The 26,494-nt window shown below is 32.6% G+C and overlaps 1 protein-coding gene across 2 annotated transcripts; it reads left to right on the top strand.

Moving 5' to 3' along the window:
• Positions 1–8,295: 8,295 nt before the first annotated feature.
• On the top strand, positions 8,296–25,123 carry LOC125049668 (sodium-independent sulfate anion transporter-like). 2 transcript variants are annotated; one of them, XM_047649071.1, is made up of 14 exons: positions 8,296–8,505; positions 13,373–13,507; positions 14,562–14,632; positions 15,349–15,541; positions 16,363–16,467; positions 17,965–18,083; positions 18,336–18,498; positions 19,005–19,169; positions 20,831–20,992; positions 21,374–21,514; positions 22,133–22,278; positions 23,755–23,913; positions 24,524–24,677; positions 24,952–25,123. In XM_047649071.1, exons 1-14 carry the CDS (start codon positions 8,472–8,474, stop codon positions 24,990–24,992), a joined length of 1,788 nt encoding a protein of 595 aa, XP_047505027.1. In that variant the 5' UTR covers positions 8,296–8,471; the 3' UTR covers positions 24,993–25,123. The 2 variants fall into 2 exon arrangements, with proteins under 2 accessions (XP_047505027.1, XP_047505028.1); XM_047649072.1 differs by lacking the exon at positions 8,296–8,505 and adding an exon at positions 10,242–10,381.
• The last annotated feature ends 1,371 nt before the right edge of the window (positions 25,124–26,494 follow it).

The raw sequence follows: 26,494 nt of genomic DNA on the forward strand, positions 1-26,494 counted from the left end.
TTTGGCTATTAAACCGCGTTCAATGTAAAGCACAGAACATCGAGATTTTCTTTAGTTTTTTTTCCGGACAGACGTTTCGCCGGAATCCGCCTATTTATACGCTGCTGGAATGAATCCATTTTCTACTGTCTAGGGAAGATGGAAGGGGTTTATTTTGAGTTAGCGAAATTCCTAAATAAGTTTACATTTCTAACTTTATAGATGTGAAGTTATTCCCCCATATTCCTAAAAACTAAATCACTTTCATTCCATTCTTTTGTTTCTTTCAGTAAAATTTTGTTTAAGCTAAAAAGAGACATGTACTTTAGTTAAAACGGTGCAATCAGAGATAACATTTTTCCTTTTCTTATCAATTTTTCGTGAAGTGCATCTCACTGGCCTAACCTCTTTGCCAAATATTATACATTATCACCTTATTAATGCATGGGCCAAAAATAATGAATGAGGCGAGAGTGTTTGTCTTCACGTGGAAATTATCAAAAGACGATTATTACTATCTAAATGGGATACAAAATACTAATTAACGACATAAAACTCTTGGGCTACATTTGTAATAATATAAATTATAAATTTGAAAGAAACTTTATCCATTTTTTGGACTCATTTTAGGCCTAGCGTATTAGCGAAATTATTAAGTATGCTGCTGTTTGGTTATTGTAATTTTCCGAATACCTTGTGGAATAATGTACTTGTTGTGAAGTCTTTAATGGTCAGAGGCCTTTCAAGGGTGTGTCGATAATGAAAATGATTAAACTGTTATTATTGAGCGCTTGTTCTAAAATTGTTTTCCAATTCCTCTCACTACTACTTACATTGTAAAAATTCCTGATTATGTAACACCAATATCTAGTGTCATTGGGCCAATATTTACAAAAGATAAGTTTACAACTTTCTGATAATATAATATAATTGTGTTACAATTTATAAAATATAATTTGACGACTATTATCCAAATGTTTTCAGAAAAAAAAATCTAACAGAAAATCTAATAGACATGTTATCAAGTTACGGGGGAATTTGTTGGTGTGGAAATAAATCCGTATATATTAATTATTTACTCTTGTCTGTAAATTGCAATGATTAACAATAGCGACAAATTTATTTTATAATATGTAACCCTGAAGGAGAGGTCGGAAAAGGATAAGTTAAGTGTAAGACTTATTAAGAAAACAGCGTTCAATTCTTTTATTCAAAACATATAAAAGCGTAATATAGTCAGGTATATCCAGAGGTTTTAAAACGCAGAGCCAACTGCCCGTTTTCCCCCTGTTATATAAAAAAATGTCTAGTTTTAATATGATTACAGATATTGCATACTCCATTGGCATTTATTTAATTATAATGTCATAGAATAGTGACGGATCTGACATATAGTAAACTTTACAGGGCAGCCAATTCAAAACAATATATTCATGTTAGTTTTTTTGTCATAACTTTTTTAATTCATATTCTGTTATTATGAAAATTGGCATACAAGCAAACAAAAGGGTTTGTTCTAAAACAAAATATAAAAATAATAACATTAAATTACACAGTTTTCCAGAAAGATGAGCGTCTATTAAATCCGTCACTTTACCGACTGTATGTTATTAATTTGAAATTTAAAATAAATTGATTTTTTTTAATGTTTTTACGACAATGTTTTTAGTACAAAGTTCAAACATTTGTTTGAATTCTCTTTTAACCTTCATCTATCGTGAATCGTGATGTTTTTATAAAACTGCGGTCGCTGACTCGGCATTCGTTTCAAGTTCCCAAAGCACGTGATAGTGCAAGCGCGTTAGAAATTGCATCATTACTGCTATAAATGTTGGCTAACGTTAATCTAGTCAGTGTATTATACAAATTAATTCGCATTACGAAGTATTTGATTTATAATATTAGGTCTGCCAATATTCCGCTGTTAATGTTATGTTAAATTTTATTGTGTGCTTGTATTGTCGTATATGTTTTAATTTTTAATTTCTATTTTTTTTGTGAAACTTATGTTTAGTGTTTACATTAATTGTCACACATTTTAGATGTAAGATTTTGTAAAATAATTAGTAGATTTAGTACTGTGTGTGATGTCGTAAGCTTAATAACTAAATAAAAAAAAACTTTAGAAGTTTCATCGCCCGGTTACTATATATCAAACAAACATATACGAATGATAGATCTTTCTATAGAAAGCGCATTTGTTAAATGAATGTGATATCTTGATCAATTAGTACGATGGATTTTTTGTACGTATAGAAACCGGACGTAAATACAGTTAGAGGTTTCTATCGACAGACAAACAATTTCTTCTCATTTATTATTTCCTGGTCTTTTTCGCTATACAGTGTGAATTGTGTGATTTTTATTACAATGCATAACAATTAATAAACATTTAATTTAATTATAACGTTATATGACTGCCCCAATTGAAATTAAATAGTATACGTCCAGGTAATTCATAATTGTATGTTTTCGATATTACTATTTACTGTTACTATTTTTGATGCTGTTGCCGAAAACTCTCATAGAAATCTCTTGTCCGAAATATTGTTTATTTATTTATTGAATGCACATCGTACATTATGCTATGTTTACAGCATATGTTTAATCAATGATCAGCAAAACAGAGGATTAGGTATGAGATAGGCACGTAACAATGCTTTCCTTAGATAGATCAGGCCAATACCGAATATATCAAAAATGATTAGCAAAACAGCGGATAAGGTACAAGATAGGCACCTAACAATGGTTTCTTTAAAATAGATCAGCCCAATACCGGATATATCCAGCTCCGGAGTACAGTTTCATCCGTTATGAGAGGTGCCTGAACTCCTGGGTTGGTTGGATAATACTGCTGATTTGAAACCTTGATAATAAATGAGGGAAAATGTTAATATCCTGTAATTGTTTGCGTTTCTATAAATTATTTGATCAAATTTTTCTCCTACAAATCTACAACTCTTCTACTGCACAGTAAAAACATCCCACTTCAAGTGTTTATACAATATATGTACTTATGTTATTATTAAGTGTTACAGTTAATGTTATTTTTTCGTTGTTCAAAGCAGAAAGAAAATAATAACCTCATCTGATGTCAAGTGATAGATAGGCACATTGACACTCACATTGCCAGAAGGCTCGCAAGTGCGTTGCCGGCTTTTTAGAATTGGCACGCTATTTTCTTGAAGGACCCTAAGTCGAATTGATTAGGAAATACTTCATTGGACAGATTCTACAGTTGTATGTACGCATTTCTGTTTTAATTTTATTTCATGTGAGTAATTTATTTTATATTATTGTTAGGTACATGAAACCAATAAAATAATCTATCATATCACATTATCGATACTATTTCGTTAGTATATAAAGCGTAACTTTTTATGTACAACTTGTTAATGTGGAATTAACACGGCTAAGAAATTATATACCTAAGTTATAAAGTCTTATAATCGTTGAGCATATAAATTTCCATACATAAAAACCATAGACGCCTTTGTAAGGGAATTCTTGGAAGTTATACGTATGATGCAACATTCTCTAATCTAACAAATCTAGAGTGAGAGAGAACATAAATATTTTCAGCCCCACCTTGTCTAGTGCAAGTTTTTGTTTGCGTTACATCATACGAATTTGGCGTACAACATGATTAAAGTGGGTTACATTTTTAAAGATAACATTTTGTTTATGTTTCTAGGTTATATATATATATATGGTTTTATTAGTTACTGATGTTAGGTTGACTTCTTTGTATGGTCTCTATAATGTGTTTGACATATTGGAAAATCAATTTATAGACCCGCGCCGGGGCAACTTGGTAAGTGACGCGGGAGTGTCGGTCCGTGAAGTGCATTCAAAACCAAACAGCCCTATGTGCCCCATGCGCAAGACGCCTTTGCCACCGTTATGTTTCAAACCCCTAAGTGATAAGGGGTTTGCCCCAAAAAAATTTTTTTGGATAAATATTATATTTTTTACTATGTGGCATTAAAAAATACATACAACCCTAAATTTTCACCCCTCTACGATCAACCCCCATTTTTAGTATAGTAGATATGTAGATATTTTTATTTAACTAAAAAAATGTTTCCTAGAAAATGGCAAAACAATGTTTGCCGGGTCATCCAGTTATAATATATTATTGTCTATACTTTGCTGTTTCCCTTTTCGCCGTTTTTATGTAATAGTACGATTAATGATTTACGCCAGTCCTTAGGATTATTTAAATACATAATTATGTTAAATATATCTGTAAGTGTTAGCAATAACTGGTAATGTAATTATTAATATTTCGTTCGTAAGAGGTCTAATTCCGATGCTTTATCAAATTTTTGTGTTTGACTGATTCTATTGTTTCTTCTTTTAGTATTTTGGCATTTCTTCTTTATCAATTGGTGCATTGTACTCTTTAACGACTGGTCCCATCTTCTGTATAATATACTCTTGTAAAAATCATTGGCAATTTTTATCTAGTACATTTATTCAGAAACAAGTTTAATTCCTATCACTTACATGTGTCAAAATCAATCAATGACAGATAGTGGCAATAGTACGCGCTTAAATATGAACTCGTGCAGTGCACTTATATTAAGATGAAAGTTTATTACATTAATCTGTGTAGTACAAACAAGTTCAAACCAGCTCATTAGATGTCTAAGTCAATTGATGCATCATCAGTGACATTGTAATGTACGTAACTCAAATTCAAAATAACTATTATTATATGTATTAAATAATACTTATTCATATAGGTAACCAAGTACACTTATCAACGTCAACAGAAAAGATGTTAAATTAATTCTAAATTTACATATTATATGTACATACATTTTCAAGCGATTAAAAAGAGTTGCGGAGAGTTTATTGCCAGTTCTTCTCTCCCGTTCTACGCCCTTAATTTAAGAACTGGCAGTAAATGTAAAATTAAAAGCATTAATATGTATTCTTTACTGACGAGTCATAAGTGTACATTATGTTACCTATATGATTAAATGATTTTTTACTTTACTTTAATCAAAACGCCGGGTTCCATATGTCACAAAGATCAAAATTTAATCACATAACTTAGTAAAGATTATTGTGACGAGCGTAGGAATTGGCAAAATAATACTCACAGACCGATCTTTATAATTTATTTATTTTTAGTTGCATTAAACGTACATATTTGACACATGTAAATTCAGGTAACATAAACTAAAGAGGCAACGGGCGGCCTTATCGATAACAAGCCGTCTCATTCAGGCAACTCTAGTAAGGAAAAAGAAAACGAGAATTACTAAGGGTAATGTGTAAAAAGTGCGTAACAAAATTACAGAAGTAAAATAATTACAAAACCAAATTAAATTTAATGAAAGTAATTAGACACCACTCAATTCTAACTGAACTCCATAAATATTACTGCTGGCCTTTTAGATTTTTAACAGTACGATTTTCGGATGTTTGATGCGTTGTGAAGACTAAATTTTGTATTTATATTTTTAATATATATTAAAAACCAACGATACTTTATCGGTTGTTTGAAATTACATACGACCTACATAAGTTAAATGTTATTATGGGCGCATTGACGTGTTATTTTCATTGAAATAGGGCATTCTTATCGAAGGATGTATTGACGTAATAAACTCTAATATGGATAAAACATTCACAATATTTACTAGGATTTTCCGCGTACACAAAGATTAATGCTTTTCATCATCGGTCGAGGCAGAATACGAAATTACACCAGTATCACCTCGACGTCCGTCGTTCCACAATTGAGCGTTTTTTAAGGTAACTTTTGACGCACACCAGATCTCTATATGGAACCAGCTACCCATAGAAATATTTCCCAATCAATTTGCCTTAGAATCCATAAAGATAATCGTACCAAATCTTAAAAGGCCAGCAACGCACTTCTGGCAGTGTGAGTGTCAATGAACGGCGATATCACTTGACATCAGCTGAGCCTCCTGCCCGTTTCCCCCTGTTCTAAATTTAAAAAAAAACAAAAGAACCGTATGGAAACAGGGAAAACAGGTTTCAGCTTTTAGCCTTAATAAACAAAGAAATGTTACTGGAAATGTTAATGTTTGTTTTTCTGTTAATATAGAACCTGATTAATTTATTATTTTTCGCACAAATCACACTTGCTTCTATGATGAAAGAACATCGTGAGGTAAGCAGCATCTAGATCTAATAATGTATACCAGTCACAAAAGGCTGACTCTTTATAGAATATTGGGTTCTATATTAGCTCCAAGAGAGACGAAATAAAACTAATTCCGGTATACAGATATTACTTTCTGTAACGGATTAAAAATACATATTTTATTATCTCTTTTTGACCTAATACTTGTATAATGTACATGCTTATGTAACTCCGTCGTTCTATCTATCTGAAACATTGTACCTATAGTTTAAATACTACTAAGGGTATACCTACATACCTTAGTGCCGTTCTAGTTTCACCCCCGTGCCTAAGTGGATAACGATCTTGGCACATGGGCGCACATTCCTGTTTGTGGAACCAGCTCAAGGATTTCCGAATAGATTCGGGGCCTTCAAGCCCTCATAGGTCGGCAACACACCCGCCAGCTTCGGTGTTGCAGGCATCCATGGACGGCAGTTTCTTACATTAAAGTTTATATTTTATCAAGAGTAATCGTGATTGTTTGTCTCCTATCCCTTAAAAAAAATACCCCGGGGGTTTTAGGTTCAATTCTTAAAAGTACGCAGAAAAGAATTATACCACGCCATAAAGTAAAAAATACAGGTAGCCGTTGTATTTCCATACTAATATGTCACGATCTTTTTTTATTATTTAATAATTTCTTAATTTTAAAAACCAATTAACGCTGCCCTAAACTGCTTCGTGGCACTAAGGTTATCAAATATCAGAACTAAGTTTTATTCCAGGCTCGACCTACTTGCTGTCTAAACTGTTTCATAATTATCCGATTTAAATATAACCTCTTGACACTTTTCTCAATAGATAAATACGTAACATTAATGATCAAAGAAAATAAATATGTTTAACTCCTGTGCAATTTTCATGGGCAAAATCCGTCGTCGACGTGAAAAGATATTACGGGGTAATGTTAAACTAAAAATATATATCCTTCTGTAGCACTTAAAAACTAAATTTTAATAATCATTATAATTTTTAAAGCAAATTTTTTTTCCCTTTCTTGGCCTGCACGGTAGCAAATTTTGTTAGTATTCAAATTATGTTAATCGTAGACGGACTTTGGTATAGACCAGGCATCAGCGTACAGCGTGTGAGATAGCGAATGATCGACATATTACGTCGTATTTACAGTTTTAATTCATTGAAGATTGCTTATTATTGACCAAAATACACATTCGAATGAATAATTCTTGAACAAAGTTACTGAAAGGTTATGTTTGTTTTTTTTGCGTTCACTATAGCTTTTACAGCCAATTATGCAACAACTCACCATGACTGCAACTTTAAATACTCCTCTTATAAGGATAAAGTCTTAAAATATGGGTTTGACTTGGGTTTCACCGATTTATCAGTAAGCGGTGAAAACTTGTTTACCACCCTTGGTGGTAAATCGATAGCTTAACACGAAACGTCGGTTATACTTTACATACTTAAATATATTTTGAACACATCATAGACAACCTTAAGTCTTAACCTTGGTACGAAAGAAGAACTAGAACATAAAAACCACCGCTCCGAAAGTCGTACCGGGTATTGACGATTTTGTTTGTTTTTAATATTAAACGTTAATTCATGTTATTTCTTAAATTAATTATTAGATTAAAATATAATTCAAGTTTCTAAATAATAATATGTATAGACACGTGTGTGGCTATAATACGTATAGACACGTGTGTGGCTAGTTAAAATCATGATTATCCTTTACGCTAAGGTTTTTTTAAAAGGTAGATAGTGTATTATCAATAGAGTTTCTTATCTTACTTTTTTTTTTTATGGCTCTGGCATGGTCTGGCATTAGCCAGCGTCAAGTATGTATAAGATTTTTTATAATTCGTGTTTGCCTTAGAACTTCGACCGTGTCCTCCATGTACGGTTTAAGCACTCGCCCGGTACCGCACAACCCTCCCAAAGGCCGAGAACAAATTTAAATTAAATTAAAACTTGCCCTCGAACCCTTATCTTACTTTCTTCCATTTGGCCGAAAGGTCTAGATAACAGGCCATAAACTCCAAAAAAAAAAAACTTTCTTCCAAATGTGACGTTGACAACAGACTTAAAACTAGTAATATTTAAGACAATGTACTCTATGGAGTTAGACTTAGGATTTTGAGAGTGCCATCTTGACATCTGACGGAGGTTTTGACAATAGACTAAGACAGGACAACCGTTAATACCACAAAGTTCTGCTTTGTTTTGAAAACTAATAGACATGTTTAATGATAGTAAATTATTGTATTATTAATTCTGTTTGACCTATTATAAAACATGAAATGTAAATGAGATTAGATACGTCAAGTATCTACCACTAACATGTATAGCATTGAAAATGGACAGCGATGATCCACGCCAGCCTCTTCTTGGTAAGATTATTTTATATATTAAGGGCTTTAATATAATTTTTTTGTTAATTTATTTATTACAATACTAAACAAATCATATTAAGCAATCAATAAAGCCTGATTGCATTTTCATCATATGAATCAGTGTTGTGGCATATTATGTATCTGAAAGTTTTTTTTAACTAGGAGAATCTAAAACAGATTAGTATAGATTACATACGTAAAGTTACTACAATTTTCTACTTTTCCCTTAATTTCATACATATACACTGTAAGGTTCCAATATTACATTATAATAAAAATTACTCATAAATAAAACTAACAAAATTGTATGGTTATCTATTGTTCATATTACTTCCACACTTAGTACAATAGTTTTGCTCTAGGATTACTAGCACTATTAATCTCAGTCGCTTTTTATGATGTGTAATTTCTGAGCATGCTTTAATAAACTGATTTATTGTCTGATTAGATTAGAATAAACCAGCCTGTACAATATTTGTAGAGATTAAGGGGATTTTAATAAATTCTAGTAAGTTTATTAAAGAATTTTGAATCCTATAAAACCTTTAACATCTGGGTAAGGAAAACTTGAATTAAAGACTAATGTACTATGTACTTTGCAGTCTACTTACTAGCTTCTAAACTATCCTATAAATAGTTTAGAAACTAGTAAGTATAATACTACTAACAGTGTAAAATTTAATTGGACTAATCATAGTTGGTTACTTAATAGTACTTACACATGGGTTTAAGGGGATGTTATGTTATGGGTTCAACAAATTGTTAATACATTTTTTAGCTTAAATTAGATGAGTCACTAAAATTCAGACTTTATTTTATTTTTGCGTGTATCTCACAAGAATATATTTTAGCTAGTTTTTAAAATATAACCAAAAAAGTGTTTGAGATAGTAACTGCAAAAATATTGAACACTTTTGGCAAGCCTTCATAATGTAAGCTGTACACAATGTGTGAATGTCAGTAGAGTTTATTATTTTACAATTTAAATAAATGATTTTTTTTACCCCCCTTAATTCCAGTTAAGTACATATAAGAAAAGAGTCGAAATAAGCCATGTGCAAATCTTTCAATAAAAACATCTAATTTAACAATATGCAGATACATTTTTTCACTTTTCATCTTACTTTTTTTTTCTCTTATTGAGACAAGTTATGCAGATAATGATATGTATTATTATTATGGTGATAAAAAACAACTTATCAGTTTTTTATTATTTGCAAGAGACAACATAACTTTAAGACTGTTTACCAGTTAAGTAATCTATATACATATAAGATTAAATGCGGCTGTCAAGTATAATATATTTTTAGGTAATTATTGTTTAAAAATTAAGAAAAAATTTAAGTTCAAGGCAATCTGTGTTATATTTACATGGTGTTATTAACTGAAGACAATTAGAAATTGGTAACAGGAAATAACATAAATAATATTGTTGTATATGCAAACATTTGAATAACATTTATTGAACGGACATAAATGCAAAATAACATTGTTTACATGACTTGATGTCTCATGTTCTTTATAATAGCCGCAGCGAGAACTGAAATTCCGAATTATGCTTGCTTTGCTTCCGAATTAAAGAAAATATGCTTGCTTTCACAACTATCAAACATGTAATGATATAGGTGTAATTAGATCGACTTATGATTCATAATTACTGTAAAATCTGCGCATACGCTGCGTTGAATGGTTATCCATTAACAGACAAGACCGCAGTATGTTCACAATTTTCGGAAGCGTGTGATCTGATATTAAATTGCTTGGCGTACCACACGCGTTAATAGTTGTTGAGTATGCATCTTATATTATCATTAAGATACGAAACGTCGAACCTACCAGACGTGAAGTGACTTCAAAATGAGCGGCATTATTGGTATGAGATTTGTGTTACATAGTGATATCGTGAGAGCTATGTTATGTTATAGTTTATGGACGTATAAAAAAGGTTCTATATCGGTATACAAGCATTTGAATTATTTTATAATAATAATAATTTGTTTGTTATTATATTTAATTTTATTAAATATTATATAGGTATAGACAGCCAATCGTCTATTAATTGTTGAATAAACTAATAGCTAATTACAATTCGTTATCAGCTTTTGATGGTTATTTTTAATTAACACCAGCCTAGTATATTTATTAATTAAACCGGTATAATTACGAATATAAAAAAAATAGTGTGTATTTAAAATGCATAATGTTCTAAGTGTTTCATTCGGAAGTATTGTTAAATTTTGTTTATATGTAAACAAGAGAGCAGTACTTTTTTATTAAACAATCTAATCTTATATTTACAAATATAATTTTTGAAGTTTGATCTACTTTCATCAAATTTATACAAGTAAATATATATTGAAAATGAGTTGAATAAAAATAAAAAATATTTTATAAAATTTCCCTGCACTTGATGCATAGGTTACTTCGCTATTATCGTTATTAGCATTTGGCATACATTTTGAATGTATTTTGTGTTATTCAAAATCATCATCTTAAAAAAATCCAAAATGTCGGAAGAATAGAAATTGACAAATGCAACGAATTTAGGATAGAACTTATCTTAATAAAGCCTACTTGACTGAGTTATCGTAACATGATATCGTTGATATGCTGATGGTCTGAATTTGTTCCAGTCAGCTTATGTCTTTAGTGGTAAGAGTAAAATGACTAATACAAAATTAATATAACATATTGTCGTAATAATAAACATTTTTTTTTCCTTATATATGGTAGGGCAAACGAACAGGACTACCTGATGTTAAGTGATACCGCCGCCCATGAAAACTCACATTGCCAGAAGGCTCGCGAGTGCGTCGCCGGCCTCTTACGAATTGGTACGCTCTTTTCTTAAAGGACCCTAAGTCGAATCGGTTCGATAATACTTCAGTGGAGAGCACAGAAAACTAAATGTTCTTACTACAATTATTTCACGCCCCAAATATATGTTTTAATGTAGGGCTAAATATCAGCGATAGTGTATATTTGGGGGAAACTGATCCGAAGCACCCCAGTGCTTTACACCCCCCTCCCCCACACTAGCGTCTTCCGAGCGGGGGTTTTGCTTACATCGGGGGTTACCTTTCCTTGCAATTCATAGGTGTGACCCCAAAATCTTACACCAAAACATCGCGGGCCGCGTGACAGCTAGTAATTATATAAATATGCACGTGTTAAATTCATGTTAGACCCAATACTAATTAGTAACGAAAAAATCTAGGTCTTATATATAAGGCATAATTTGGTGTCGCGTCAAGTTCTTAACACAGAAATGGCTGTGGCACCTATTCGGTTTGTACATGGTCAGACGAAGTCCAAGATTAATTTGCGCATTCATTATAAGTTGACCGAAAGCCTGGCTTGGTTAGTAATGCTTAGCTCGGAAGTATCTGATACAATTTTCGGAAAAATATTAGTCCTTGACACAAAAAGGATTAAAACCTAATAGGTGATAGGTAACTGCATTTAGAACTTACGGGATTTCAAACAACAATTGTGGTTGCGGTCCAAGTTTACTTCAAAAAACCTAGTTTCAGCAACTACTTGATTGTTGCAATCAAAACAGTTCAGTATGGTTTTGTGTTAGCTGTGCTTACTCACCCAGGCAGTGTACACCGATGTTTTTATATTTTCAATGTTCCTAACCTCTAAAAAAAATAAAGGTTTGTAGCGCTGGATTTTTATTCATAAAGATTTTAATATATGTGTAAAATGAGCTGTGGTTTCAGCACCTCTCATCCTTGAGGTCGCTGGTTCCATCCCGGCTTTGCGCCAATAGATTTTCTGTCTATCTGCGCATCCAATACTCGCTCGTTGAAGGTGTGTAAGACAAAAGGCTGCTCACCTACTGGTATAATTAAAAAAATATCACGAAACAGATGTATCTCAGTTAGTAAAATTACGGCTGATATGATATAGTTGATGATTTAGAGAAATCTCAATTAATAAGAAATGCATTTTAAATATATATGACAAAGGACAAGGCTCACATGATATCAATTATGTGTTGTTGATCTTTTATCACGCTGTCTCCTAAATGGCTTGATTGATTTTAAATTCCTCTTAAGAGAGGGAAGTCATGCTGGTTTGATTTTCATTGAGGCTTTCATTTTGCGAAAGACGTAATTAATAACAAATTTTGTAACTTAGTTAACTCACAAGTAGGTATACTGTCTTGTTGATAAATTTTCAGAGTTTCATAAGAAAGTGTTTAATAGTTATCGTAAATCTTCACAAACTTCATTTCTCCATATTCCACTTCGTAAACACTTCCTTCGTTACCAGCATTAAAATTAAAAGGCCGGCAACGCACTCGCGAGCCCTCTGGCATTGAGAGTGTCCATGGGCGGTATCACTTAACATCATTGAACATCACACTGTTCTATAAAAAAAATTAAAAATCCTTTCTTATTTTTAAATTATAACGATCTATCTTTACAATTTTAAAAATGCATTATCTTTTGTAGATATACAAAACCTTATACCTGGTTTATTTTTCGATATTAATAATACATAATAGGAAAGCATAGTAACTCCTGACATACTAATGAGTCTGATATTTCTGATTGGCAAAAATCTTTTGTCAGCTTGATTAATATTTAAATACTTGTTATCTGGGCTTTCACATGTATATTATTTGTCCAAATTATTTTCGTTGCAAATCTCAAAAGGATAATCTTTTTTCCCTTTCTTTCAATATTTTAAATTATGCTTCACTCCTATAGCAAAAATGTAGCTTTATATTGCTGAAAGCATTCTTAAAATACAAAAAAACGTAACATTACAAATAAAACTATATATATCTTTCCACATTATAATATTTAGTATAAATGAAGATAAAATTTTCACGAGCTTTTTTTATTTTCAGGTCCGAGGCGAAAAAATAAGTTTCGGCGGGTGGCTTCCAAGTTATGTAGCGTTCAGTCATGGAAGAGTCGGGTCCCCATCACCATCTGGTTACCAAAATATAGGCTTAATTATCTTATAAAGGATCTCATTGCCGGTAAATATTCTTATTTTATTATCAATTTTTTATCCATATGGCGTTTTTGATGAGAAAGTTTTTTATGTAACTCCAGGATTTAGAGTTAAATACAATTGAATATCTCACAGAAACTAAAGTATTGTTATATCTTAAAGCGTTAAAACAGTGTAATAGATTTTTTTAGCTTTTTATATTGCGCGATTGGTCGTTTTACTGCCATAATTTACAGTAAAATTTTTTTTTATGTATATGTAGGAAAGTGAAATTATTCGACAATTGTAAAAAGAACTTTCAGTAAAATTGTAAGAAGCGCGTTTATTTGCAAAGATAAAAGTTTGAATCGATATTTACACATTTTTCAATTTGTAATTTTTCTTGTAGAAACTATCTAGTTTTTATTTAACCTGGCACGTGCACGGTTTAATATTACATCCGCTTACATTAAGCTGAATGATAAAATATATAATGTAAATAATAACTATTTAACATTACCCATATTTCGACAAAATATCTATTTATAATCAATTTTAAATATTTTTATTTTGCATTAAAATATGGCTTTAATTTCAGTTTCAACAATGTAATAATCGTTGACCAACTAAGTTGGTCTAATGAAACGTTCCAATGGTTATCTATATATAAAATAAAATGTATATACAGTCAAAATCTGTTATATCGACATCGAAGGGAGTACCTACTCATATTTGGTCGTAAGAACCGATAGTCGTAACAACAGATGAAGTTGTTATTAAGTACCTAATACAATAGAATTCTGCCGGAACCTTTGATTTTGGTCAATATAACCGGTATGTTTGTATAAACTCTAAACGTTGTTGTCGTAAACGTTTTTGACATTGACGTGCATAAACACTCGCTCGTACGGATCAATGAAATCATCGTGAGGAAACCGGCATGCTTTAGGCCATAAACCGACGGCGTGTGTCAAGCACATAATCATGTACATATGTCATACATATTAAGAAAAAAAAGATCACGAAACAGATACAGAATTCTAAGGCCTGTCGTGCTACTGGTTCTTATCATATTAATATTCTTGTTTTTTATGTTACAGGCATAACTGTAGGATGCACTTCGATACCTCAAGGAATTGCATACTCCATGGTAGCTGGAGTACCACCTCAGGTAATTGTTACACTGATTGATTAGAATTTGATGTAGTGCTAAATATTATTTTGGGTCAGAAGTCTCTGATCGCTTACTATTTGTTCTATTACTGCTCTAGTCTATGGCTAAGATAAAGGTTTACCTGTCTACTTATCTATGGAGCAAGGAGGTTTTATAGAGGGCCAGAAAATTCTGCATTTATAGAGTTAATGTAATATGTAATCTTCTTCTAATAGTGCCATCTCCTCTCGGAGGTTGGCGATCATTATGGGTACTTTAATTTTGGCTGCCGCGCTTCTGAACAATGACTTGGTGCTTTGAGTTCTACCTGCCACTTTGCATTGTATGATTAGTTGAAGGAGCTCGTATTTTTTGGTGTTACATAAGACGTTGTCCAAATATTCTACTTTCTTAATCGTCCTAACTCCTAAGCACTTTCGTTCTTCTGCATTCTGTCCAGCATGGTTGTATTTCGTAAGCGGTAGGTCCAAGACAGTTTAGGCATACGTCTATAAACCCAGATCTCGAACGTTTTCAGTTTTTTGGAGTCTGTCATCGTCCAAGATTTTACGCCGTAGAGCAGCACAGAAAAGACGTAACATCGCGCTCGCTAGTTTCGAAAAGACGTTCCTTAATATGTAACCCTTGTATCATGGCTTGAGACAATGGTACTGTGGTGGACGATGTTCTTTATTGTTATCTACCGCCCATGCTAAAAATTATTTGTTTCCCAGGTGGGACTTTACGCGAGTATCTTCCCGGGTATGGTGTACACGATATTCGGTAGTTCAAAGGACGTTTGCGCCGGACCGACGGCCATTTTGTCCGTATTGATCGCTAAATACGTTGCTCTGTCAGTTGACTTTGCATTTTTCGCTGCTTTCATGACCGGTATTATTATATTGTTACTCGGAATATTACAGTTGGGTAAGTAATAGTAGTTGATATTGCCAATCGTATTTATACCAAAAATATTGGTTAGTTACTTTTTACAATTATAATTATTTCCTTTTACAATTATATTAACAACTAAGAGAAAACATTTTGTTTTGTCGGAAAGCGAAACCAGGACTATATTATAGGTTATGTACGATCGATATATAGAGGACGTCGAAGTTCATGTAATAAAATAAAAAACAAATTATTAAATTTACCAATTTATTTTACAAAAACGACTTTAAACATTCACCAACATGGATTTCGTGAAAACAATTTTAAACCTATTAAGTCTTTATACGTAAAATAAAAACGAAATTATGTTTGCATTGAATTGTTTCATCAATGCACAATTTGGGATGTAAGAAAAAAACACACTTCAACTATCTCCATTCAAGTGGATTACTGTCACATGTCATAGATTTTACGATAAAATCGAATGATTTGAATGTGTTTGGAAATTAGTATTTGTTACATTTCTGCATAGATCTTACCGTATATTGCAAAATCATATAACTTTATTTTTAGGATCTAAATCGGGTATACTTTTAATTAGTAATCTAAATACATATATCTAAGTCAATATGTTCAAATTAATTTAGTATCTTCAGCGTATTTAGAGTTTGAAACGCATGTTTATCTTGTTCTCTTAAAATAAACCAGGAAACAGACATGATGTTTCCTTCCGAATTTGTACTGGAATCTTGCCGATTTGACTTGAATTTCGCAAAAAAAAAAAATTAATTACGCACTACGCGTTTTACTTTATCGTTTTATTTAATGAAATAATATAAGTAATCACCTGTTTACAGGCTTTCTATTGGACTTTATATCGAAACCTGTGATCAGCGGATTTACTACGGCCGCTGCCTTACAGATAGGTGCAGGACAGTTGAAGGCACTATTCAGGTTATCAGGTAAAAAATATTATATGTATATGTATTTTACTTTGGGCAGACACATTTTTGCGTCTGGTTTATGGTTTAATAAGCAAGAAGATCTTCTGTGTATAAAGACAACGTAAATATTTAAATCTATGACCTGCCGTAGAATTGGGTTTTAATTAGTATAAACATCCAGCAGTCATTTGAATGCAGGATCTTAGGTTTGTTTGTACGCTTAATTCGATATTATAATTCGTAACTCAAGTTACAGTCTCGTCTTTGGCGTTATCAAATGTGTCAATACTTTCGGACTAAGTGTCAGTGGGCACAGAATAGCCGCCTTGTAATTCATTGTCAAAAATCCCCGGAATTGAGATTGTCTTCAGTACTAGATGTTGTGTTCTTCTTTTATCTACAATAATATGCTAGACTCTCCTTATGTCTTATCTAGACATTAAAAACCTAGAAGCTTGAGACGGTGCAATACATTCTTACCACCGAACCTTCAACCTAGGGTTTTACGCTCCTTACATACTCTTGCAATATTTGATCTTCCTTTGTTTATTGAGCTTGTTCATAATTCAGGTAGTCCATTGAAATGTTACATTTTTTAGGCCTTACCTTGCGTTTTTTAGAGGACGCAATTTTATTTTTTTGATGTGTAGAGGGGGTCAGTGTAAAGCTAAAAACAAGGTTGTGGGGTCGCCACCCTTGTCCCACGGCCGCCATCTTGGAAAAAGGGGTCCAAAAACCACGTTTTTGGCTATATCTCCTAAACTATCCATCGTACATAAAACTTGTAAAGACACATTTTGTAGCAAATCGCTGTGCCTACATTTATGTCTATGTAACTTTTTATCATAAATCCAAAATTCAAAAAGTTATAAGTAAAAAAGTGAAAATATTTTCTATTTCTAAAGTTGACTAGGTGCGTCAATGCTCATGACAAGCCGATCAAAACAGCAGTTTTACCTTACTTTTAAGATCTCTCGTTTATTTTAAACAAATTTTCCAAATAAATTTTTTTTTATTTTTTATTCCTACACTTTACTTATTGGTATTCCTAGTAGGCCTATTCCACAGACAACTTGCTGATATGGTAATCTTCGACATAATTATATTATCAATCAGTTATTAGAATGGTAGCTAGCTATCACTTTTTTATTTATAACTTTTTGAATTTTGGATTTATGATAAAAAGTTACATAGACATAATCGTAGACACAGCGATTTGCTACAAAATGTGTCTTTACAAGTTTTATGTACGATGGATAGTTTAGGAGATATAGCCAAAAACGTGGTTTTTGGACCCCTTTATCCAAGATGGCGGCCGGGGGACAAGCACGCCAACCCCACAAACTTGGAGTTAAGCTTGTATTGACCCCCCCTACATGTTCCATAAATAAAATTGCGTCCTCTAAAAAACGCAACCCCAAATGTAACTTTTCAATGGACTAAGGTTAAGTTTTAGTTTATGCTTCATAAGTGTGGCCTTGTTGGCACGAAGGAATAAATTCACTATTTTTTCAGGATCTTCGGGTGAGACATTTATAAGTGCTATAATAAATTTCTTCAAAAATATAAGCACGATTCAACTGTATGACACATTACTGGGAATTATATCTATCATACTTCTTTATATCTTTCAGGTAAGAAATATTCATCACCTTATTTTAAAAAACCAATAAATATAAACTATATATTTTTATACATACATCGTCGTGTTGATAAATTTATTCTAAAATATGTCCAGCCAGTTGTAGTACGTACAAGATAATTCACACTCTATATGCTATAAAAATATTAAAACGTTAATTGGTGATTTTTTATATAACTAATTATTGTTTGTTTATATAAGTCTCCTTCAAATCTGTTGCAATAATTATCATAAATAATTTCAGTTTTCCAAAATTCGAGCACCAGAAGGGTCGAGCACGTGTCGAGTGCGGACGTCCCGTGCGTGGGTGTACGTAGTGAGTGCACGCAATGCGTTCGTTGTCCTTGGAGCTTCGATACTTGCGTTCGCGCTTTACAGATATGATATCGTGCCTTTCAATTTGACCGGTGAGTTTTTGAGTATATAAAGATTACTCGTTTGTTTGTAACCATGAACTATACCTTACCTACTATAAGATAATTAAAAATTTCGTACATATGAAATCATTTATTTCAAGCTAGTTAGTTGATACATATTCAATCAAAAACTATGTACTATGTAGGTACTATACGTAGCCTAAGTGTAATATCATATTTTACTTAAACTAAGTTTCGTGTAAATCTAAAGCCAAATTTGCAATATTTTTTTTAACTATCGACCGAAGCATACCAGATTTAAATTTATACTGTTCGACTTCCGGATTATGAAATGTAATTAATAAGTTTCCGTTGAGTGAAATGCTATCTTCGTTTATTGGGACACTTCCCTTAATTCATATTGAAATATTAAAAAGTACTACGACGTTACTAATTTTTTCTTTATAGGATACCATTTATTATCAAATATGCGTACAATAGTATAATTATTCGTATAGGCAAACATTGTTAAAATTATTAAATAACATAAATTCCAGGTGAAATCCAAGGTGGTCTTCCCTACTTTGGACCACCGCCGTTCAGTACAGTAGTGAACAACGTGACTCTCGGATTCGAACAAATGCTTGCGGTATTTGGACCGAGTGGACTTGTCATGCCATTGGTTACCATATTGGAGAGTGTTGCCATTGCTAAAGCTTTTGGTAAGTTCAATACACGTCGTATTCATAACCTCCTCCGTTAAAAACAGGGAAACGATGATAGAAATTTCATATGCGTTGCCGGCATATTAGAAGCTAGAAGCATTTCCTGGCTTCGCATGGGATGATGTAATTTTTTTAAATTTCAGAAATTCATATAGGCTTTGTTTCTCACAGAGAAGCTTCAAATAGTGAATTTTTAAAATCGATTCAGTTATTTTTAAGTTTCTTTGTTACAAACATACATTTTTCTATATAATATCGGTATGGATAAGGTACGTTTTTCGAAGAAGTTCTACGAAGGACCATAAGTCGAATTGCTTTTTAAAAAAATATATTTTCTCCAGATTAGTAGAGAATTTCCCGACTATATTGCCGTCAGAGGTATTAAGTAACTTATTTACGTATAGATTTTTTCATTAGCAAAATAGCATTTGTAACTGGTATGATTAAGTACTACTTATTTCTGTTAAAGAAAAAAAGAAATTTTAGAAACTCTCTTAAGCTTTTGTTGTCGTATCGGTTATAGGTCTGTTATCTAAAGCTGGTGGCTTCAACACATTTACACTTTGTGCTTGTGTAGTGTCTGTGAATAAGCGCGAGGCGTGACGTCACACTGAATATGCATCATGAAAAGACTGTCCGTCTCTCTCGCGCTCGGTCAAGCTTATGAGTATAAAAGAGACAGTTATTGTTTTGCTTTTGCTACTGTTTATAAATACATGTTGATATTTTTTCTCATTATTATTTTGTCTGTGATTGTTTACTTGTTTGGTCGGAGGTTAGAATACTTTGAAAAAAATGTCTTATGAAATAATTGGTTCCGGCAAAACATTAACAGGACAATCTCGTGAAATAGTGCCGCAGTAAACGACTATTTTGACAACCTTTTTGAGGGAATAAACAAGTTGCAGTTAAATTTGAAGGAAGTTTGTTGAGCTAGATGGAGCTTATGTCGAAAAATGTAAAATTATTTACACGAACTACTCTTTTACGTTCTTGGTCGGGCTTAAAACTTTTGGATTCACCCTCGTATGCACAAAATATTTATATGTATTTGACACATTTTTATTTATTTACTACTAATCGAACCTTACTAAAACCAGAGTAGACTAAATATAGCTTGGCAAAAAAGTCATATTTTTAAACATACTGTATAGTGAAATTGCATTAATGTGAAACCTATAGAAACTAACTAAACATTTATCACAAGTAACTAAGACTTCTTTGCTTGACTTGGAGACATCTTAATAGAACTCCTTTAACGTCTAAAATCGATATTTCGATAGCAACAGCGAGAGACTACTACATTTCATACAATTTAAATTTTTGACATATTAACGCCATCTTTTATCTCATAATTTTGTTTTTGCAATATAAAGGTCAATTCTACAAAAGTGACTGTGAAAGTGTCGGTGAAATTATATAATTAAAAGAAAAACATAGATTATATCCCAATATATTAAAGGTTTCTTTACTAACTGTGACATGTGTGAAATGAATCTGGTATGCAAATTGTGACGTGAGAAGCATATAAATGTATACAATACTGTATAATAAAACATGGAATATTCAATATTTGTTGCCATAGTAACCAAGTGTTTTTAATAACAATAATAAAGAATCTTGTGTTGTATCTAAGGGCCGTGTTAATTTAATTCTAGCTGGGAGCAAACCAGTGGATGGCACGCAAGAAATGATAGCAATAGGAGCGTGTAATTTTCTTAGTTCGTTCGCGTCCGCCATGCCCGCTACGGGATCTTTCACGCGCACTGCCCTTAACCATGCAAGTGGGGTGGTCACTCCAGCGGGGTCATTCTTTAAAGGTAAGGCAGAAGTAAGGCTATTTCAGTTTAAGAGTTTTTGTTAAATTCAACCTACAGATACCGGCAAACTTCTTGAGCATTAAACAAAGGAGTGGGGGAAAGTTTGCGCATCTGGGACACAAACGTCAACTGATTTGCCAATCACACGATCGACACGTCACTCTCGCCGCGCACCACCGCCTGAAGTGATATCTAAAAATCGCTTCTGCGCAGGCAAGGACATTTGTTCAAGATGTTTGCCGGTATCTGTACCTTTTGTTGATAAAATTTACGTTGCATGAAAAATAATTAGTTTTTTTATTTTGCTGTTTTAGTTAAGAAGAATACGTTTTTATATCAATACATCCTTTCTTTTTTTTAAAGTTTTGATTTTCATTTCAGCTTGTACCGTGTTACTAGGAGTGACTCTATTATCTCCGGCGTTCTTTTTCATTCCGCGGTCAACGCTTGCCGCAGTGATCATAGTGGCCATGATTTCGCTAATAGAAGTTGCCATCGTTAAGAAGCTTTGGAAGAATAGTAGTGAGTACAATTAATTTCTAAAAGAGTAAGTGGAAAAAGAATCATCATTCACCAAACACTTTATATTTGTCTAATTAAGTATAAATATGATAACTGTGTTACTGTAATAACGTAAAAGTGTTGTTAACATAACAAAAAAGGGTCAATAAACTTTCTTGTTTAAGCACTGCGACCTCAAATCCCATGATGGTGGTGGTGGGATATTTTTAAGTTTATCCTCTTTGCTTTTTTAGGCTTTGATAGTCTGTCTTTTATGTATGACTAAAAAAAAATACTTATATTTGAAATGCTAAAGATAATGGACACACATGCTCAAAACACGTTTATTTATCGAACATGTAGTGTACAGTTTTTTTTAAATTTAATAAAAATGTACAGATTATTGAGATATAATTGAAAAAAAATAGGAAGAGAAATAGCAATAAGATGTAAGAAAAAGGCTATAAGTTACTCAGTTTGTCAAGCCTAAAAGTTGGTACTCTCAGAAAAATTGGAGTAAAACAAACAAGTAATGTTTGTGTTTTTTTTTCGGGTTCCTTTCGAATTTAATAGAAGAAACATTTAAACGGATTAAAAGTTCATTACTTTTAATTTTTAAAGTTTTCTACGATATTTCAGAGGCTGAATTGTGTGTTTGGGGTGTGACTATACTTGTGGGCGTATTTATTGGACTGGAGTATGGAATAGCTGTTGGCGTAGCCTGTGATGCTGTGAGAGCATTGCTGGCGGCTGCCCGACCCAAGTTATATACGGAACATATCAAGGTCAGTTTTACTTACAGAGATACAAAAAATTGTCTATCATAATAAAAAAAGGGTGCGTGTACTTATGTACGCGCGTAAGAAGTTATACTTCTTTGGCATTATTAAAAATAGTTTTTGATTGCATGCAAATAATTAATTACAATTAAATAATCAAAGACTGGAAAAGGAGTCATTAAAGTCAATAAAGTTCAGTTTACATTTGAAAAATTAAATAAATAAATATTTATTATTATTCTCTTACATTAAATGTAACATAAATTCTATTATTATTCGAATGTTGTTTTTAAATTATGTCCAATGCCATAACATCATCCTTGGGCAACTTTATTCTGTTAATTTTGTGTCACGGTGCGCGCGCTTCGTAAAATTTCACTCTCATCAATTTTTCATAACGCGCCTAAAGAAGTAGAACTTCAAAAATAGTTACTGAAGTTATTTGTAAGTTTTATTGTATTGAAGTGACCGATTATTATGAACATTTTTAAATGGATATCAATTCTAACTCACTTAATCCAGCTTTGAGATTGAACTGACTAATCACTCTGTGTCATACATCAAACTCTAATGAATTTCGTCTCTAGAACTTGTTTTTATTGACGACCTCAAGAACCCAAAGACTCAAGACGTTTACTTAAGTCCGAAGGCTAATTTGTAGAATAAATATTAATTTACAAATTTTTATAATAATACAATGTAAATCATACTATAATTATAATCCCATATTTAAAAAAAACACTAGTAATATAACAATAGCAGTCTTGTCAGAAGCGTGACAAATGCATATGAAAAATATTTTTGACGTGACAACGTCTTATAAATCGATGGAGCCGGCTGCACGCACGAAAAAACATGACTCATGCGGCGTTACCTCGCTCTGAGGCGTTCCATTTAAGGCTTGAAGTGCAAACGAGAGCACTCGTTCCGCGCTCTCGCTTGCACAAAAAAATTGACATAATTGTATTTATGCGTACAAATAAATGTAACTTGATCAATTCAATTGTGATTTCCATTTACCTACTCTATATCCATACAAAATATCTATCAAACAAATAAAATTAAAATTTTCTTTTGAAAAAAATGCAACCATCCCATCAATATTTTCTTATGACGTTGTCACGTTCAATTATCGTCAGTAAACCGACTTTACAGACAACCGATATTTTTTGAACTGGTTTTTTATGTTGGTTAACGCTAAGCCATTAATCAACTGACCCGATAGTCCATTTCTCTTACGAGAGACTTTGTTTGCTCTCGAAGTACAGCTCGGGTCTAAACGTCATGTGCTACTTTATTTATTTGTAATCACCTTCATAGGGCAAGTAAGTATGGCACGTATTAGGTACAAAAAATCAAAGCAGATTTTCTTAAATAAAACAAGTTTTGAAATATATGCACGCATTTCCCATCCCCATTGTAGGAAAAAACGTGGCCCACGCCCCATTACAATGAAGGCTAATTTTAGTATTTATATTACAGGTGGGTAACCAGGACGTCACGACCTTATCGCTGGTGGGCACGTTGTCGTACGCGTGCTCGGAACATGTTGTACGCACAGTCAGTTTGCACGGACACGAACGCAGTGTTATAGTGTTGGATGGAAGGCTGCTGGCGTCATGTGATTTTGGTGTCGCCGAGGTATATATTATATGTATTAGTTTTCTAAAGGCATGGTACATATAATTTTCTTATTTTCAATTCTTTAGTATATTTTCTTAAAAATAATACTCACGTTAGTAAAATATATGCATCCGATTAAAGTCGGTTGATACTTGAAATATTTAGTTTTAAGCTATTGCTTAGCTTCTATCGCGGGCCTCGAGCGTGAGACCGAATCCAGAAATTCCGTAACGAAAAAAACTTACGCGTTAGAGCGGGACAGAACGCATACTGCGTATTCACATCTCTCTGACGAGATCGGTGCAGCCGGTGCTCGTTAGAGTGAGACAGACTATATAGGCGAGTTAGTCTGAATCTGGTAGAGTGGTAGATTGAATTAATTTATCAAAGAAAAAACTTGAATTAATATCAAAGAAAAAAATACTGCATAATAAATAATTATAATTGCATACCGCGGCAGTCCCCGAGTGCCACAGGTTTTTTATTTGGGTTAAAATATTAAGACTATTCATTCCTTATTTTGTGTAATAATAAGCTTTAATAATAATATTATAATTAAATAGGAGTATTTTTCTTAAGTATAAACTTCCAAGCCTTTTCAATAACATACAATGTCCTTCGTTCACAGAATATCATCACATTAATATCGGACTTGGATGCCGGTAAACATCGTGTGTTGTTTTGGAACTTTACTCCCAAGTTACGGAAGCTTTTCCAAGATTTGGCTCCGTCTTTCGAGAGGAAATTTGTTAATGGACCAAATGTTGAGCCCTTTGTTTTAGGTTAGTACATATAAGTAGTAATGATATCATAACGTGTGTGTTTACCTTTAATAAAATAATTGGCGTAAATTTCTAAAGGGTTTGTTGCAGGGTAGCTACCTAGGGCTACATTTATTGCTACCCTATACTGTTGATATTACTGACACCTACAACTTAAGCATATATTTTTTTTTGTACCAAAACCTGTATGAAAAGCTGATCAAAGAAAACTGATTTAACATTTGTAAAATATTGTCTTTTAAAAGCATTTCTAATTTTTATAATTTTATTTCAGGTTTGGAGACGGATAGACAGGACAATAACCGTATTTCATAAGTATATATATATGTGTATAATACAAAATAGTAATAGATAAGATGAGATATTCATATTGTACCAAAATGTATTAAAATTTTATACTTTACGATTAATATCTAGACAGTGAATAAAGTTAGTTTTTTTTTAAACTTTGTGTTGTTTCTTTATGAGCAGTGTTGGCCTAGTGGCTTCAGCGTGCGACTTTCATACCTGAGGTCGTAGGTTCGATCCCCGGCTGTGCAACAATGGACTTTCTTTCTATGTGCGCATTTAACATTTGCTTGAACGGTGAAGGAAAACATCGTGAGGAAACCAACATGCCTTAGACCCAAAAGAGGCTGATCACCTACTTGCCTATTAGATTTAAAAATGATCATGAAACAAATTCAGAAATCTGAGTCCAAGACCTAAAGAGGTTGTAGCGCCACTGATTTATTTTATTTTTATTTGTTTCTATATACCAAAGCTCATTCGGTTATCATTTTATCAAGAAAATAATGGTAGTACAAATGGTTTGATGTGTTTGAGCCTCCTGCGATGCTCCGCTCGTATCAGAAATCCAAATCAGAGCATGTTATGTCTACAAACATATGTGCGAAGTGAGAAATAAATAAAAAGAGTGCCTAGTGCAGAGTTCAGCTGCCGTGGCCAAATTGGTTGGAAGATCTTTAACTATAAGACTTGTAGTTCAATAATTAGAAAAAATTTGCAACTGTGTTTTTATTTATCCTTTTGGTAATTGCATACATACAAGGTTCACGCTTAAGAATACCTATTATTGTACTAAACGTTGAAAATGTCCGACGTACCTACCTGGTTGGCTACCTTACTATCGATTAAAATACAAATTGATCAATTAAATGTAATTTTAGGTCAAGCTTCAAAAGGAGTTGTAGCCCATTATTTTTATTCATTAACAAGATACGTTATTTAATTTAAATACCTGACGAATTTACACCAAAAACACTTATGAGAATCTTTATGAATTCTCGCATAGAAAACCCATAAAACAACAATGAAAGAATATATCAATAAATCGGAAACCGGTTTTATCGAGATTTAGCTTTTGTATGGAGATGTATAAATAAAATTCTTTAAAGCTGGGTAACAACTGACTTTAATGGTTTAAAATATGAGCTTATAACATAACATAACTAACACAACATTAGGGTAGAGGGGTTGCGGCGCTAACAAAAACAAACTTGGCTTATCTAAGGGTTAATAAATCTAAATGACACTTACGTTATTGGTCATTATCGGAGACGAGATTTTTAAAAAACAATTTATATGTGTGGTAAAAACTAAAGGGCTCAATCTTCGCTTCAAGTCTACGATGATTGTTTACATACCTCGGGGATCGGGCAAAAAATGCTGAACTACGCATTTAAAATGCATTTTTGTAGGTTTCTCCAATACATGAATAATTTGCAGATATTTTTAAATTTCTATCACCAAAAACTTGCAAGACCAGTGGACCATAAAGGATTGGAAAAAGATTTAAGGTTTATTGGAAAGAAGTC

This window comes from Pieris napi, chromosome 5 (genome assembly GCF_905475465.1).
Source record: "Pieris napi chromosome 5, ilPieNapi1.2, whole genome shotgun sequence".
NCBI classification, from domain to species: domain Eukaryota; kingdom Metazoa; phylum Arthropoda; class Insecta; order Lepidoptera; family Pieridae; genus Pieris; species Pieris napi.